This window comes from Camelus bactrianus, unplaced genomic scaffold (genome assembly GCF_048773025.1).
Source record: "Camelus bactrianus isolate YW-2024 breed Bactrian camel unplaced genomic scaffold, ASM4877302v1 HiC_scaffold_59, whole genome shotgun sequence".
Lineage (NCBI taxonomy): Eukaryota > Metazoa > Chordata > Mammalia > Artiodactyla > Camelidae > Camelus > Camelus bactrianus.
The window spans coordinates 2,153,480-2,167,500 of NW_027413976.1; the positions used below are offsets into that span (position 1 = coordinate 2,153,480).

Below are 14,021 nucleotides of genomic sequence, written 5' to 3' on the forward strand. Positions count from 1 at the left end.
ACATTCCTCACAGAACTAGAACAAACAATTTCAAAATTTTTAAGGAACAACGGAAGACCCTAAACAGGCAAAGCAATCTTTCGAAGGTCTCCTCTCCCTCCCTCCCTCCCTCCCTCCCTCTCTCTCTCTCTCTTTCTCTCTCTCTCTCTCTCTCTCTCTCTCTCTCCCCCCCTCTCTCCCCCTCTTTCTCTCCCTCTCTCCCCCCCTCCCTTTCTCTGTCATCTTTTTGTTCTCTTTTCTTAGGATTTGATGACTTGAGACCATCCTTTATCATTCCTTGTAAAGCCGGCTTGATGGTGCTGAAATCTTGTAGCTTTTGTTTATCTGTGAAGCTTTTGATTTCTCCCTCAAATCTGAACGAGAGCCTTGCTGAATAGAGTATTCTTACCTGTCAGTTTTCCCCTTTCATCACTTTAAGTATGTTGTGCCACCCACTTCTGGCCTGTAGAGTTTCTGCTGAAAAATCAGCTGATAACCTTACGGGAGTTCCCTTGTATGTTATTTGCTGCTTTTCTCTCGTTCATTTTAATATTTTCTCCTTATCCTTAGTTTTGGTCAATTTGATGACGATGTGCCTCGGTGTGTTCCCGTATGGTACTCTCTGCACTTCCACCTCATTTGGTTATTTAAAGGATCTTCAGTCTGTTCAATTCATAGGAGAGAACTTCCACGTGTATTTCTTCTCAGTTTTATGAAACAAAGAAGGACCCAGGAAACTGGCAAAACATAAATGCTTTTCTATTGGGTTGAGCAAAGACAGGCCCTGGCCGGGGACGGGGGGGGGCGGTGCTGGAGGGTCGGGGGGGCGGTGTAGAGAAGGATATAGATCATTGTTAGAGTGCCTGCTTAGCATGCATGATGCCCTGGGTTCAATCCCCAGAACCACCATTAAAATAAATAAATAACCTAATCAAACCCATCCCCCTCCTCCCCCCCCAAAAAAAAAGAAGGAGAAAAGAGTGAGAGACAGAGACAGACCATCGGGAAAAGTAGCTGCACTAATACTTCCAAGAAACAGGACAACATAAAGATAATGGAAGAAATGCTGGATAGTGAACAGCCACGGGTGGTTGGCACAGACCCATAGCTTCTGGACTCGCTAAAAAAAAAAAAAAAAAAGAATATGAGAATCATATGGATCAGGAGATTGGGTCTGAATTTTGTGCCGTTTGACTTGTGCCAGTTACAAAGGTCATGCACAAGGAAGATGACTGGCTACTTTATTGTCTGAAATGAGACACTTGAAAGTGAAAGGAGGTGCTATACAATCGTGCCTGGACTGGGATTTTTCTAAGGGAGCCCAAATCCTTTACAATATATATCATGTTTTCAAAAATGAATATCATTCCTGGACAACATTTAAGCAATTGTTTTCTGTGTTATCAGTAAACATTTTTAAAAAATCAGTAAGAAAGGAAGAGGGAGAGAGAAAGAGAGAGAACAGGAGTAACTATACGCGCGCGTGCGTGCATGCATGTGTGTGTGTGTGTGTGTGTGCGCGCACGTGTGTTGAGGTGGGGGCCTAAAAGAGGGTGAGGATTCTTTTCATCGAGGTCTGTTTGTACAGAATTCTCTCCTTCTCCGCTTTACACTGTGAAGGAAAAGCCCAGCTGGGCTAACAAGCTAAGTCGCAAATCTAAGTGTAACAAGTGTCGGATTACTGATCTGAGTTCTGCTGGGCTAACTCGTAAATCTAAATTAATAAGTGCCGGTTTGCTGATTCCCTGTTCATATTTTGCTAGCCAGCTGGATTTTCAAAGAGACATATCTGGCCTTGAAATGTTGGTTTGCTGCCTCACTGCCTCTACTTTCGTGATAATGATGTTGCTAAAGCTATTGCGTGCCTATTGGCCGAATACCCCAAGCTGGTACTTAACCCTATAAAACCTCATGTGCACGTCTTGGAGGTGCTCAAGGCTTAGGAGCAGAAGCCCCTCTGAGCCCGCCGGCGTAATAAATCTGAGTACTCCAACCCTCCGAGTGGTGCTTGTTTCTTGGCCGGCCTGTCATTTCCATAACAGCACCGTTGACAATAAGAACGTCACTCTCGTTCCGGCATAAAGAAGACATCTGGGGAGGGTGGGGTGGGGGGTGGGGTGTAGATCTATGTTATGTCCTGATTCCAGGAAGGAAAGGGGCAAGGGTCAGCGTGCCCTTCTTTCTGGGGTATCTGTCTGTTCGCTTTTGGTGTTCGGCTGGTTTGGTTATTTCAGCTTTCTGTTTGGTTCCTTTCACAGATCCAGTGGCTCAAAACAGCATTCTGATTTTCTTTTCTCCTGGGGTTTGGTTTTTGATAGGTAGAGGGACAGGGCCCACGCAGGGGTGGGGGTGGGGGGTCACTGTGCCGGAGAAAGGGAGGCGGCTGTGGTGAAATCATCGATCAGAGGGGATTTCTACGAGAGGGACTCTCCGAAGTGAATGGGGTCCAAGGAGATCAGCAGGGTTTCTGTGTGCTCGTTTGGTTTTGTTCGTGCGTGTGTTTGTTTTTTCTGGACGAGGCCAAAGAACTCTTCAGGTGGAGGTGTGTGTCCAAAGGGTCTGACAGGATGGGAGGATGCGGGGCGAGTCAGTCCATGTGCCCAGAAAGAGAGAGAATCTGTCATAGCTGAGACTCAGGCCTTTTTCAGACCTAGGCCCAGAGAGCAGTTCGGCTCCGAGCATTCACGGAGAAGTTCGCCGCCACCTCAGTCCTGTCCCCCACCCCCGCCCTCCCCCACGCCTCAGCCCCCAGTGAAGGAGGAATCATGAAGTGGCCGCACTTAGGCTAAGCCAATTTTTGGCTTTATGCTTACTGCTTGCTTTTAGAACGATCAGCAAACTCGACTGACCAGACACCGCTCCCAGCTCCAGGCCCACTGTTAAAAACAGCTAAAGTTGTCGATTCTAACTGTTTGATTTGACCTTCCTCTGATCGTTCAACTTGACAATCATGTTTGGCGTCTGAGTCTTTCCCCAGGAAGGGAGTCACGGGAGGATAAGCTCAGGAGAACGACCAGCCCCCTCCCACCCCCCACCCCCCACCCCGAGTTCCTCCGTGGCGCTGGTGCCGCCGGGTGAGTCTGACCAGATAAAGAAGGTCACGGGCTGATGACCTACTAGACCACCAGGAGGTCCCATGTTATCAGACACTCATCCAGATTTAGGAGCAAGTTTCATCAGAGACCCTTGTTGATCATGAGCACCTTTTGTGCTCCCGCCTGTTGTGATTCCCTTTCATGCTCCAACCTGTTCGTCCACAGAAGCATGAAACCCCAACCCCAAGACGGGTTCACAGTTTGGAGGGCACTAGCCTGCTGTGAGTCCCCTTTGCCCAGCAAAGCAATCAAGCTGCCTCTTTTCTTCTAAACTCTAAGACCCTGTCTCTGGGTTATTTGGCTCGTCAGGGACGGGGTCGGGGAGGGCGATCTTTCGGCAACACCCGCAGAAGTTTCCCTGAGTGGCAGGAACCAGCGTGGCCCTCAGGCCTCAGCCCCGCAGGCAGGCAGGCAGGCAGGCAGGCAGGCAGGCAGGCAGGCAGGCAGGCAGGCAGAGTTGGAGCGACCGTTGGTCCCGCCCCCGCCCGCGCACCACCCCCCCCCCCCGCCCCCGCCGCTGCTTCCGCCGCCGCCGCCGCCACCGCCGCCGCCGCCGCCTCACAGGCCTTCTCCACCGATCGGTCCCAAATCGACTGACTGTCTCCTGGAAGCGGGGGCGGGGACGTCAGGAGGATCCATTCGGCAGGGCCTCGTTCAATCGCTTCATTCAAATGCAGAAAGCTCTGTGCTCAGGTCAGAGCCTTTGACTTGGCCTCCGGCTCCTCTCTGTTGAACGGCTTTTGTTCTTTGGTTTCAATTTCCCCACCCTTAGGCCACCCCGTCCCAACTGCACGGAGGGAGGCGGGAGGGAGGGGGAGAATCTCGCCTGGTCTCAGGCCAAAGGAGTCCCCTCCTTTTCCTAATCTGGGTAAACCCCACTACACCGTTTGAGAATCATGGAAGGGCATGGAAGCAGACCTCTGACTTGATAGATTCCTCTGGGATGGGAGACTTTAAAAAAACAAAATTCTTTTTCCCCTGCTTCCAGGGAGGCAGAAAGGAGGGCCAGAGTGTTCCTCTTGCCTCGGGCAGTTCTTTGTTTGTTTCTTTCCTTCTTTTGTTAAATCATTTTTTTTTCCTTTTTTTCTTCCAGTTTTATTGAGACAGAGTTGACATACAGCAGTGTATACTTTGGGGGGGGGGGGGCGGGGAGAGGAATTCGATTTTATGTATTTATTTTTGACCGGAGGTACTGGGGATTAAACCCAGGACCTTGTGCTTGCTTGCTAAGCACACACTCTACCACTGACCTATACCCTCCCCCTTGGCCAGTTGTGAAGTCCCTTTCATTCAGCATAGTCCATCGGGCACATTTTGGGGCAGCCTACTCTGGACCCCAACATTTCCCTATTCTGTAACTTCCCTGGAAGTTTTACACATTAAAAGCTGGGCTGTTGACTGTGCATGTGCGTCCATGCGTGCGTGCGTGCGTGCGTGCGTGCGTCTGAGCGTGCATGCGTGCGTGTGGTGTGGGGGCAGGAGGGAGGGAATAGTTTCCTAGAGGGCCTGCGTTTCATGGACCCAGTTTCTTAGTTCTGAGAACAGGTCTGTTCAAGGAAACAGTTGTAGTATCTCGTCTCAGGAGGCGGTGGTGTCGATGGGCTTCTGAAGCTAGGCCTAGGGAGCAAGCAGTCAGGTATCGCCTAAGAGGCACTTGTGTGGAAAACCAAAGTACAGCACAAAAGTTAATCATTGGAGCAGATGAGAAACCAGATTCAGGGCCGGGAGTAGGGGGTCAGTCTAGTAGGAGATTTCCACACATCGGGGTCATCGAAATGGCTCGAGCAGTTTGAAATGCCTCTGATGATGTCCTGGGGTGTTCGGCTCAACTCTCTGAGCGGCTCCTCCAAAAACAGGCCCTAGGATGGTTTCCACAGGAGCTGTTGTGGCCATTTCTCTGACGTTTACCTCCCGTTGTCCAGCTTCAGTCTGCAGGGCTTCAGGAGACGGAGCATTTTAGTACTCAATGATGCCAAGACAAAAGGGTGAGAGAAAATGGGAAACGTTCGTGGAGATGGTCCTAGGCAGATAGTGGAGGCAACTAGAAGACCTTCAGTCTCCGGGCCGGCTTTCAGGTTGAGACAAAAACCCTAAGGCAAGCGCTTGCTGCCACAGCACATCGACTAACACGGGAACCATCCAGAGAAGATCAGCACGGCCCCTGAACGTGGACGACACACGCACATACGTGAAGAGTTCCGTAGCTTTAGTGATGTCAGTCACCCAGAGGAAGACAGATATCCTATGCCATCACTTCTAGGTGGGATCTGAAAGTAAGTCAAGACACCCATCCATACATAAATAACTCCATTTTAAAAAGACTCCAAGGAACCTATTTACAAACCAGAAACAGACTGGACTCGCAGACATGGAAAAGAAACCGATGGTTAACACAGGGGACAGGGTAGGGTGGAGGAATGGGGGAGGGCAGAGGGATAAATCAGGAGTTTGGGATTAGCAGATATAAACCACCCTATACAAACTAGGTACACAAGTAGGTCCTACTGTCTAGCACAGGGAACTATGTTCAATAGCTTGTAATAACCTATCCTGAAAAAGTATACGTGTGTGTGTGTGTGTGTGTGTGTGTGTGTGTGTGTGTGTGTGTGTGTGTGTGAATAAGTGAATCACTATGCCGTACGTCATAAATGAACACAACATTGTAAGTCAACTATACTTCCATTGACAGAGAGTTCCTACAATAAACAGGCAGGCAGGCAGGCAGGCAGGCAGGCAGGCAGGCAGGCAGACAGACAGACACAGACACAGACACAGACACACAGACACACAGACACAGACACACAGACACACACACACACACACACACACACACACACACACACACACACACACACACACACACACACCACAGACACAGGGGAACCCTAAGGAAAACGAGTAGCACTAGTATCTCTTATCCATGCATGTCTATCCCAGTTTAATGGAAACCTAAGTTTTTGCCTCCAAGTCAATGATGCTAATAACTCTGCTGCCAAGAATAGAAAAATCCTCACGGAGGATTTCTGAATCCCAGAAGGGTCAGGGAGGGAGAAAAAGAGAAAGGGTTCCATTCTGCTGACAGAGGTATGATATTTACCATGTGGGTGTCCGCCTCTAAAAGGGAAGGAAGGGGAAAAAACAAAAGTTTATTTTCCCTTGTATCTGAAAAGAAAAAAATTTAAAACTCAATCCTCTTGGAGACAAGAAGTCGTACACACCTCATGTCACTGATTCTCCTCCTCCACCTCCTCCTCCTCCTTCCTCTACTTCTTCTTCTAGTCTATATCTCCCATGGATTCTGACGACCTTGCCTGATGATGGCGGGTGATGGGGGCAGAGATCGATCCTTCTGAGAAGTAAGTTGGCAAGCGCTTTAGTGAAGCCTCGTAGGATTTACCCAGCGAAGCGAGTGCCTTCGTCCCTGGAGGCTGCGGAAAGTATGTCCCCAAGTCACATACGCATGTGTTTGTCTTTTGTTGTCGTCGTTGTTGTTGTTGTTGTTGGTGGTGGTGGTGGTGGTGGTGGTGTGTGTGTGTTTGTTTGTTTGTTTGTTTGTTTGTTTGTTTGTTTGTTTGTAGCAGTGTCCTGGCCATGCTGATGGCATCAGGCTTGCAGCGGGGGAAGGAAGGCTTCAACCCCTTTGGAAGTCATACCTACCATCCCAAGAACGTCTGGATGACCCCTACTATGTGGCAGTTGAATGGGGGCCAGTTACTGGGGTTCAGCGGGTCCAGAGAGAGGAGGTCTGAGGCCTCTGGGGACAAAACGTTTGTACGTATGTATGTATGTGTGTATGGCCAGTTGACTGTTTTTGCGGTCCTATAGGAATCTTCCTGCCCCTGTCTATTGAACAATGGGAGTCATCTTCCAAGTGCCCTGACACCAGACACCACGGTGGGTGAAGGAATGCGGGTGGGGTGGGGGTGGGTGGGGGAGGTCATCCAGGGAGCTGGGAGAAACCGAGCACGTCCGTGGGTCGGTGGGTCGGCCTGTCGGATGGTCGCCATGCTGGGTTTCCCCTAACCCAGGCCATTTGCCGAATGGACAGAACAGACTGGGGCCACGTGTGCCACCCACCCTCTTTCCGGAGGCTGTGGTCCACTGTGTTTGCATGAAAGTCAGTGAAGGAGGCATCTCCTTGGGACTCGGTTCTGTCCCTTTCACGAGAGCCTCCACTTTGGATGACAGCCAGCCAGCCAGCCAGCCCTCGATGCCAGGGCAGTAGACGACTGCCAGGAATATCCCATCCTTTCTGGAACCCTGAGTGTACCCACCTGTACAGACACAAGGCTGAAGAATACATGACGTTCCTTCCTAGTTGACAGCACTCCCCATGTCACTGAAACAGTGTCCAGTACGCTGACGTCATCTCCTCCCTCTCCCACACCCCCGCACGCGCACAAACACGCGCGCGCGCGCGCACACACACACACACACACACACACACACACACACACTCTGTCTGTCTGTCTGTCTGTCTGTCTGTCTGTCTTCTAAGGATGGAGAAGAGTTTGCTGAGCTATTTCGGGTGCCCTCTCATCCTAGTTCCTATCTCCAAGTTGGTTCAAAGTCCAAAAGGCGGTCAAGCACTTAATCAGATAGGTCCCTCGTAAAGAATGCCTCCCACATCACGACGACAGGCTTCTTAGGCCAGCCGAGAAGCTCCTTCAGTTCTGCGCCCATCTTGGCTCTAAGTTGATATCAGTCTGTTACGGAAATGACAGGCCAGCCAAGAAACAAGCACCACTCGGAGGGTTGGAGTACTCAGATTTATTACGCCGGCGGGCTCAGAGGGGCTTCTGCTCCGAAGCTCTGAGCACCTCCAAGACGTGCACATGAGGTTTCATAGGGTTAATTACAAATATGGGTCTATTCGCCAATAAGGCTCAAACAACAAAAAGCAAAGGATCAGTACACTGGAGCTTATCAATTTGGAACAGATCACGTTACTGACACTTGTTGAGCTTGGATTTACGAGTTAGCTTGTTAGCCCAGTAAACTGACACTAAACTTCAGATTTACGAGTTAGCCCAGCAGAACTTAGATCAGTAAACGGACACTTATCACACTTAGATTTGTGACTTTAGCTTGTTAGCCCAGCTGGGCTTTTCCTTTACAAGTCCTCCAGGATCCAAGAAAGCCACGTTGGAAAACAAGTGGTGATTCTGATGGGACAGGAGATCAGTCATTTGGGGGCGAAGGGTGGGGTAGGGAGACATACCAGCCAGTCTGTCTGTTTTCACCCAGTGTGGGAGCCGTCCCAAAGAGATAACTCGAGAAGAGAGAAACAGGGAGTTGACAAAGAACACGTGCAGTGGCGTGCCCTCCCCCCCACCCCAGGAGAAGGCCAAGCCAGAAGTCCCTCCGGATGGCGGGCTCCGGACTCCGGCTTCCAGGGGAAGCGATTTTTTTTTCCTCCCCATTTCAGGCCCGGAAGAAGAGGGAGAGGCAGAGTGTCCTTCTCGGGCATCCGCTGTTTCTGAAGCACGCTTGTTGCCAAAAGTTCGGCCCCCGTCCCCGACGAGCCCAAGAATCCAGAGACAAGGTCTTGGAGCTTAGAAGCAAAGAGGCCATTTTATCGCTCTGCCGGGCAAAGGGGATTCACAGCAGGCTAGCGTCTTCAAAACTGTGTACCCACCTTGGGGATGGAGTGGGTGGGGTGGTTCTAGAGCCATAGCTCAAACAATCGGGCATCGATCACCATCCACAGAATCGTTTTCTCATCAGAAGACTCAGAATGGTGTCACGATGCCTCCAGGTGACCCATTCTATAGAGGCTGGTGGTTAGATCTCGTTATCTCATAAGCACTCAAGGTGTGGCCTTCTTGGTCACTCAGGCTATTTTGTCAGGTCACTAGTCCCGTGACCGACCTTCTCCTCGGAGAAAGACTCAGAGACCCAGCATGATGATGACTTTCAATGAGTGAAATACAGTAGAAACAGTAAGATCGATAGCTTCCAGTTTCAACAACAGGCCTGGAACCGTGAGCAGCAACCAGTCAGTCAGGACAGTTGACCGTTTTCAGGGCGAGCATAAGAAACCGAATGACACCCCCCCCCCCCAGCAAATGAATGAATGAATGACCTAATGATCCTCCCCTCCCCCCCCCGCCAAAAAAAGAAGAAGCAATCCGTTAGCCTAATTCCGGCCATTTTATTCATCCTCCTTCACCCTGAAGCCCCAGTCACCCACGTGCCACAGTGGTCTGTTTTCTGGTTTCCTCCACCACCCCACCCCCCACCAACCACCACCCCGCCAACATCCCCCTATGCCCAACCACCGCCCCAAGTGTGGGACTGGACGGGGGTGCAGGGGGGCTGAGGGGGCGGCAATGGCGGCTTGAGGTGAGGGTGGGGAGTGTTCCGCCCAGATCGTATAGGAAGCTCAAACACAGCTGCAGTACGAGACAAGATGGTAGATTTCTGTGGGTCCTCCCTCCTCTTAAAATCCTTCCTAAGGAGGAGACAGACAGAAAGAGAAACATCACCCTCACTCCCAACGCCTCCTGCGCCCTCGATGCGCCCCAAAACAACAACAAGAAAAACAAAAACAAACACGACCACAAATAAGTCGCTATCCCTGGGGAAGAAGGATTCGATGGCATGGGGATATCATTCTAAAATTCATTCCCTCTTCATCACATTTCATGGAAACCGATTGCAATCTATGAGGCCCTGTGAAGGTAGGGGTTGGGGGGGTAGGGAGGAGGGAGGGAAGTGAAGGGGGGAGAGAGAGAGAGAGAGAGAGAGAGAGAGAGAGAGAGAGAGCAGAGGAGAGGAGGGATAAAAGGGGAGAGGACAGGAAAGGAGAGGAGGGAAAAGAGGGGAGGGGAGGGGAAATGAGAAGAGGCGAGGGGAGAGGAGAAGAGGGAGAGGAGAGGAGTGGAGGGGAGAAGAGAGGAGTGGAGGGGTGAGGGGGAAGGGGGGAGAACAGGGAAGAGGAGAGGAGGGGAGAGGAGAGGAAAGAGAGACAAGGGAGACAGACAGACACGCATGCGCGCGCGCGCGCACACACACACACACACACAGAATAGCGAAATGGAGAGAGAGGCAGAGAGAGAGAGAGAGACAGACAGACAGACAGACAGACACGGATCTAGGTCAGGGACACTACACATGGGTATTCTTCTGAGTGATTTTATGTGTTTTCTCAATCGCCACCTCTATGGAGATAAAAATCGCTCCCATAAGATGAAGGGAGTCCTTCTGCCACGGCCCGCGGCCCCGCCCACCAGCACCGCTTGTGTTTGTCAGGGATTCCAAGCCAAAGCACGTGGAGGAGCGGGAGAGCTTCCTGGCAGCCCAAGGAGGAGGAAAGTCCGGCAGCATGAGAGAGGTGGTTGGCACGGGGAAGCTGGAGGCCGGCTGACGAGAAGATGGGTGAGGGGGCAGGGAGGAGGGTTTCCCAAGTTGGAGAGCCAAGACGAGGGAGGGGAGCTGTCGGTGGCTGCGTTCTGACCCCGACCCCAACCCTGACTGGAGCGGATCCCTGAAAGGAGGCGGTTCGGGCTCTCTGGCCGAGAACGCCCCTCTCTTCCTCTTTGTGCAGAAACACCTTCCGCGGACCGAGAAAGTCCATCCCGAGACCCTCGTCGGAAGAGTCCTTTCCAGACCCATCACGATCCTCCTGGGCCTAGGGGTCCAGGGGATGGGGCGGGGCCTCCATTCGATCCGTCTTCCGTCCGTCCGTCCGTCCATCCACAAGATCTTGAACATCCATGTAGGATTCTGGATGGTAGCAGTTTTCCAGGATCCTCCAAATCCTTGTAAGTCCTCTCCTGGCAGATTCGACCCCTAGGTCGTACCGCGCAGCACAGGGCACTAGATTCAGTCCCTCGGGACGAGGGTTCCTGAAAAAGACCAGGAAAAAGAAGAACAGAATCACTATGGTGTGCACCAGCCAGAAACCAGCACCACCTTGTCACTCGAACAGACTTGCAAAAGGCGGGGTAGGGAGAGAAAGTCATAGGATGGCTACCATCCCTCCCACCCCCACCCCACAAGCCAAGCCCCAGACCATCGTCATCCCTGCTCCCCCTCCCCTCCCCTTTCCTCTCCCTTCCCCCTCCCCCTCCCCCTCCCCTCCATCGACGCCCGCCTCCCGCTTGTACCCCACTCCTCTGAACCCAGCACCACCCACCCCAGCCTGGACGGGCTCGGCTCAGATCGGCTCGGCTCGGCTCAGCCCGGCCCGGCCCGGCCCGGCCCGGCCCGGCCCGTCCGTCCGGTCGACTTCTTCGCAGGGTCTAAAATAGCGCCCGGCCGACAGGCAGGTGGCACATGGCACATGGCAGGGGAGCGAGCGGGACGGTTCGGGATCTCTGGGTGGCAGGGACACGCGGCCGGACAACCTGGCGTGCGTTTCTCCGCTCGGGGGGGCCTCGACCAGAGACCGTGGTACGGGGAACGGGGACACACACACACACACACACACCACACACACCACACACACACACCACACACACCACACACAGACACACAGACACACAGACACAGACACAGACACACACACACACACACACACACACACACACACACACACACACACACAGACACACACCTTCACCCCCACCCCCAAACCTCTGACAGCTTTCGTTTGTTTTCGGCCGACCGTCCCTCGATGAGGTACGAGTGCCTTGGCTGGGGCTGGGGGGGGGGGGGTGGAGTTCCTCCCTCCACAACGACCCCACACGGGCTCTGTTCTGGTCACCCGAGTCCTCTTCCAAGTCAGACCACAGGCCTCCATCACCCGGCGCGAGCACTCGGGGAAACAGTCACCATCCTCATCGCTCCGCTCCACCTCTACACGTGAAGAACTGTTCCCAGCCCACGGCACTCCACCCCACCCCACGCCCCGATGCCACCCACCGCAGTGGAGAGAAACGAGACGAATCCACAGACGTGCATCAATCCGATGAAGAAAACGACGGCCCTATTCCAAGGAAGCATAGATATCTAGGTAGGAGATTCATCGAGTACTATGGAGGCGGTGGGAAAGGGGGGGGTTGCGGTGGGGAGGGTCTAGAGATCAGGCAGTACAGCCCATGCTTAGCATGCAAAAAATAAAGGTCCAGGGTTCAATCCCCAGCACCTACTCTTCAAAAATAACCCGAGAAGAAGCAAGACGGCGGAGTAGAAGGACGCTCGTAGCTCACCCTCTCCCACAAATACACCAAAACTCACATCGACGGACCCACTCGGCCAATCAGACCACCTGCGGAACTCCGACAGAACACCGCCCTCTTCGAAAGACAAAGACGCCCAAAATCTGGTAGGAGAAAAGGAGAAAAGAAAGAGTCAAAAGCAAAACAGTGCGGGAGGGACCGGCAGAGGAGGAATAGGGCTCGTTCGCCAAACCTCCCCCTCTCCCACGGAGAGGCCGACGGGACGGTGGGGGAGCCTCCGAGTCTCTGATCTGCCCGGAGCGCCCCTTGACCGACCGATCCAAGTGAAACGGGCACAGAGGGTCCCCGCGACACCCAGCCCGAGTCGCAGGCCGGCAGCCGGGGGCCGGGACAGGCCGCACGAGCCGGGCAGAGGACCGTGTCGGCGGCACCACGCGCCGTGGCCGGGAGGGGATACAGAGCAGAACAACCCGCCCCCCCAACCCGTCCATTACGGGGAAAGAAAGGCAAAGCAACACGGCCGGTGTGCCCTGGGGGGAGGGGCGCCGTAGCCTCCATCTCCTCAGACCCGCGGCGCCATCACCGGCCCTTCTCGCGAGAAGAGAGGCGGGGCGCAGCCACAGCCGCCATAGCCCCTGGCGCGCGGCGCGCAGCGCGCGGGCGGGGGCGGGAGCGGGGGCGGGGCCGAGACTCGAATCCGCACCCGTGGGCTCTGCAACCTCCTAGGCAGGACTGAGACTCGTTTTCAGCCTGAGGCAGATATTATATATCTGCCCCGGTACCTCAGAGAACTCGCGCCACCAAGACTAAGAAGGAGCCGAGTTTTGGAATGCAGCAGGGGCGGGGCGGTTCCACGGTCTTCCCCGAGCCCACCTACGGAGAGGAGCGCCGACCCGAGGCGGAGCACACAGCCGCACAGAGCAGCGGAGCGACCGGCGCCGGGAGAGGGCAGGCGGCCAGCCACCCTCCCTCCTTCCCGGCAGGAACGCAGCATCCGAACGCGGTGCCAGGAGGGGGCGCGATCTACTTGCCCACAGGCACCGAGGGCAGCACAGACGAGGGCGCCGACAGAGGGCCCGCGGAAAAAGCAAGCTGAGTTCACGAAACAGGGCGACGACAGAAAGACTTCTCGGTGAAACCGTTAAGAGCGCACCGTCTCCAGGAGAACACATCCTTTTTTTTTTTTTTCCTCTTTTTTTTTTTTTTTTTCGTTTCCTTTGTCTTTTTTAATCTCTTTTATATCGGTTTTACCTTCTGTTACCTTTTTAACCTTTACTTTTGAACAGTCGTATACGTTTACGGTTTTAATCCCTTTTAAATGTTTCATTTCAAGTCTTTTCATTATTATTATTTTTAAACATCCACCCCCTTCCCTTTTTCATTCTCTTGGTTTTGATCTCCTGTTACTGGTTATTCACAGGTTTCAAATATTGTTTCTCGATTTTTTTCCTCCTTTTTATTAAGGTTATTAAAAGACGTCTCAACTCGATCGCTATTCTGCTTCCACTTACTCTTCTATTCATGATTACACACCGTCTTCAAACCTTTTCTTTCTCCCGTCTTTTAAAATCCTCTGTTTTATCTTTTGTTAAAATCTGTTCTATTTCCGATTACCTTTTAAAAATTTACTTTTGAAACAATTGTATATTATTTTCTGATCTTTTCTATTTGTTTTTAAAGGCTTTTAGAAGACGTCTCAACTCAATTGCTATTCTGCTTCAACTTGCTCTTCTATTATTGATCGTACACTGTTTTCAAACCTTTTTTTCTCCATTCTTTTAACATCCTGCCCCCACCCCCCTCTCTCCCTCTCCCCCTCTGT

The 14,021-nt window shown here is 52.6% G+C and overlaps 1 protein-coding gene, 1 long non-coding RNA gene and 1 other non-coding gene across 7 annotated transcripts in view; 2 read left to right on the forward strand and 1 right to left on the reverse strand.

The window, feature by feature from the left end:
• The first annotated feature begins 3,605 nt into the window (after nt 1-3,605).
• Nucleotides 3,606-8,380, forward strand: LOC141577013 (uncharacterized). 2 transcript variants are annotated; one of them, XR_012505447.1, is made up of 3 exons: nt 3,606-5,347; nt 6,354-6,511; nt 6,900-8,380. It is a non-coding gene; the product is annotated as an uncharacterized LOC141577013 (long non-coding RNA). The 2 variants fall into 2 exon arrangements; XR_012505448.1 differs by lacking the exon at nt 6,900-8,380 and adding an exon at nt 6,653-6,857.
• LOC141577016 (U6 spliceosomal RNA) lies at nt 5,174-5,282 on the forward strand. The gene has a single exon (XR_012505451.1). It is a non-coding gene; the product is annotated as a U6 spliceosomal RNA (small nuclear RNA).
• Nucleotides 8,381-9,208: 828 nt separating the features above from the next.
• LOC141577012 (uncharacterized) overlaps nt 9,209-14,021 on the reverse strand; it is a 7,363-nt gene continuing 2,550 nt past the window's right edge. The window contains exons 2-4 of one of the 4 annotated variants that reach the window (XM_074360302.1): nt 12,258-12,342; nt 11,215-12,006; nt 9,209-10,924 (exon numbers count right to left, since the gene is read on the reverse strand). In XM_074360302.1, the coding sequence (XP_074216403.1) occupies nt 11,236-12,006; nt 12,258-12,342 (856 nt within the window). In that variant the 3' untranslated portion in view covers nt 9,209-10,924; nt 11,215-11,235. Of the gene's footprint in view, nt 10,925-11,214; nt 12,007-12,257 lie in introns of all 4 variants that reach the window. The other 3 variants (XR_012505445.1, XR_012505444.1, XR_012505446.1) reach the window with 3 other exon arrangements.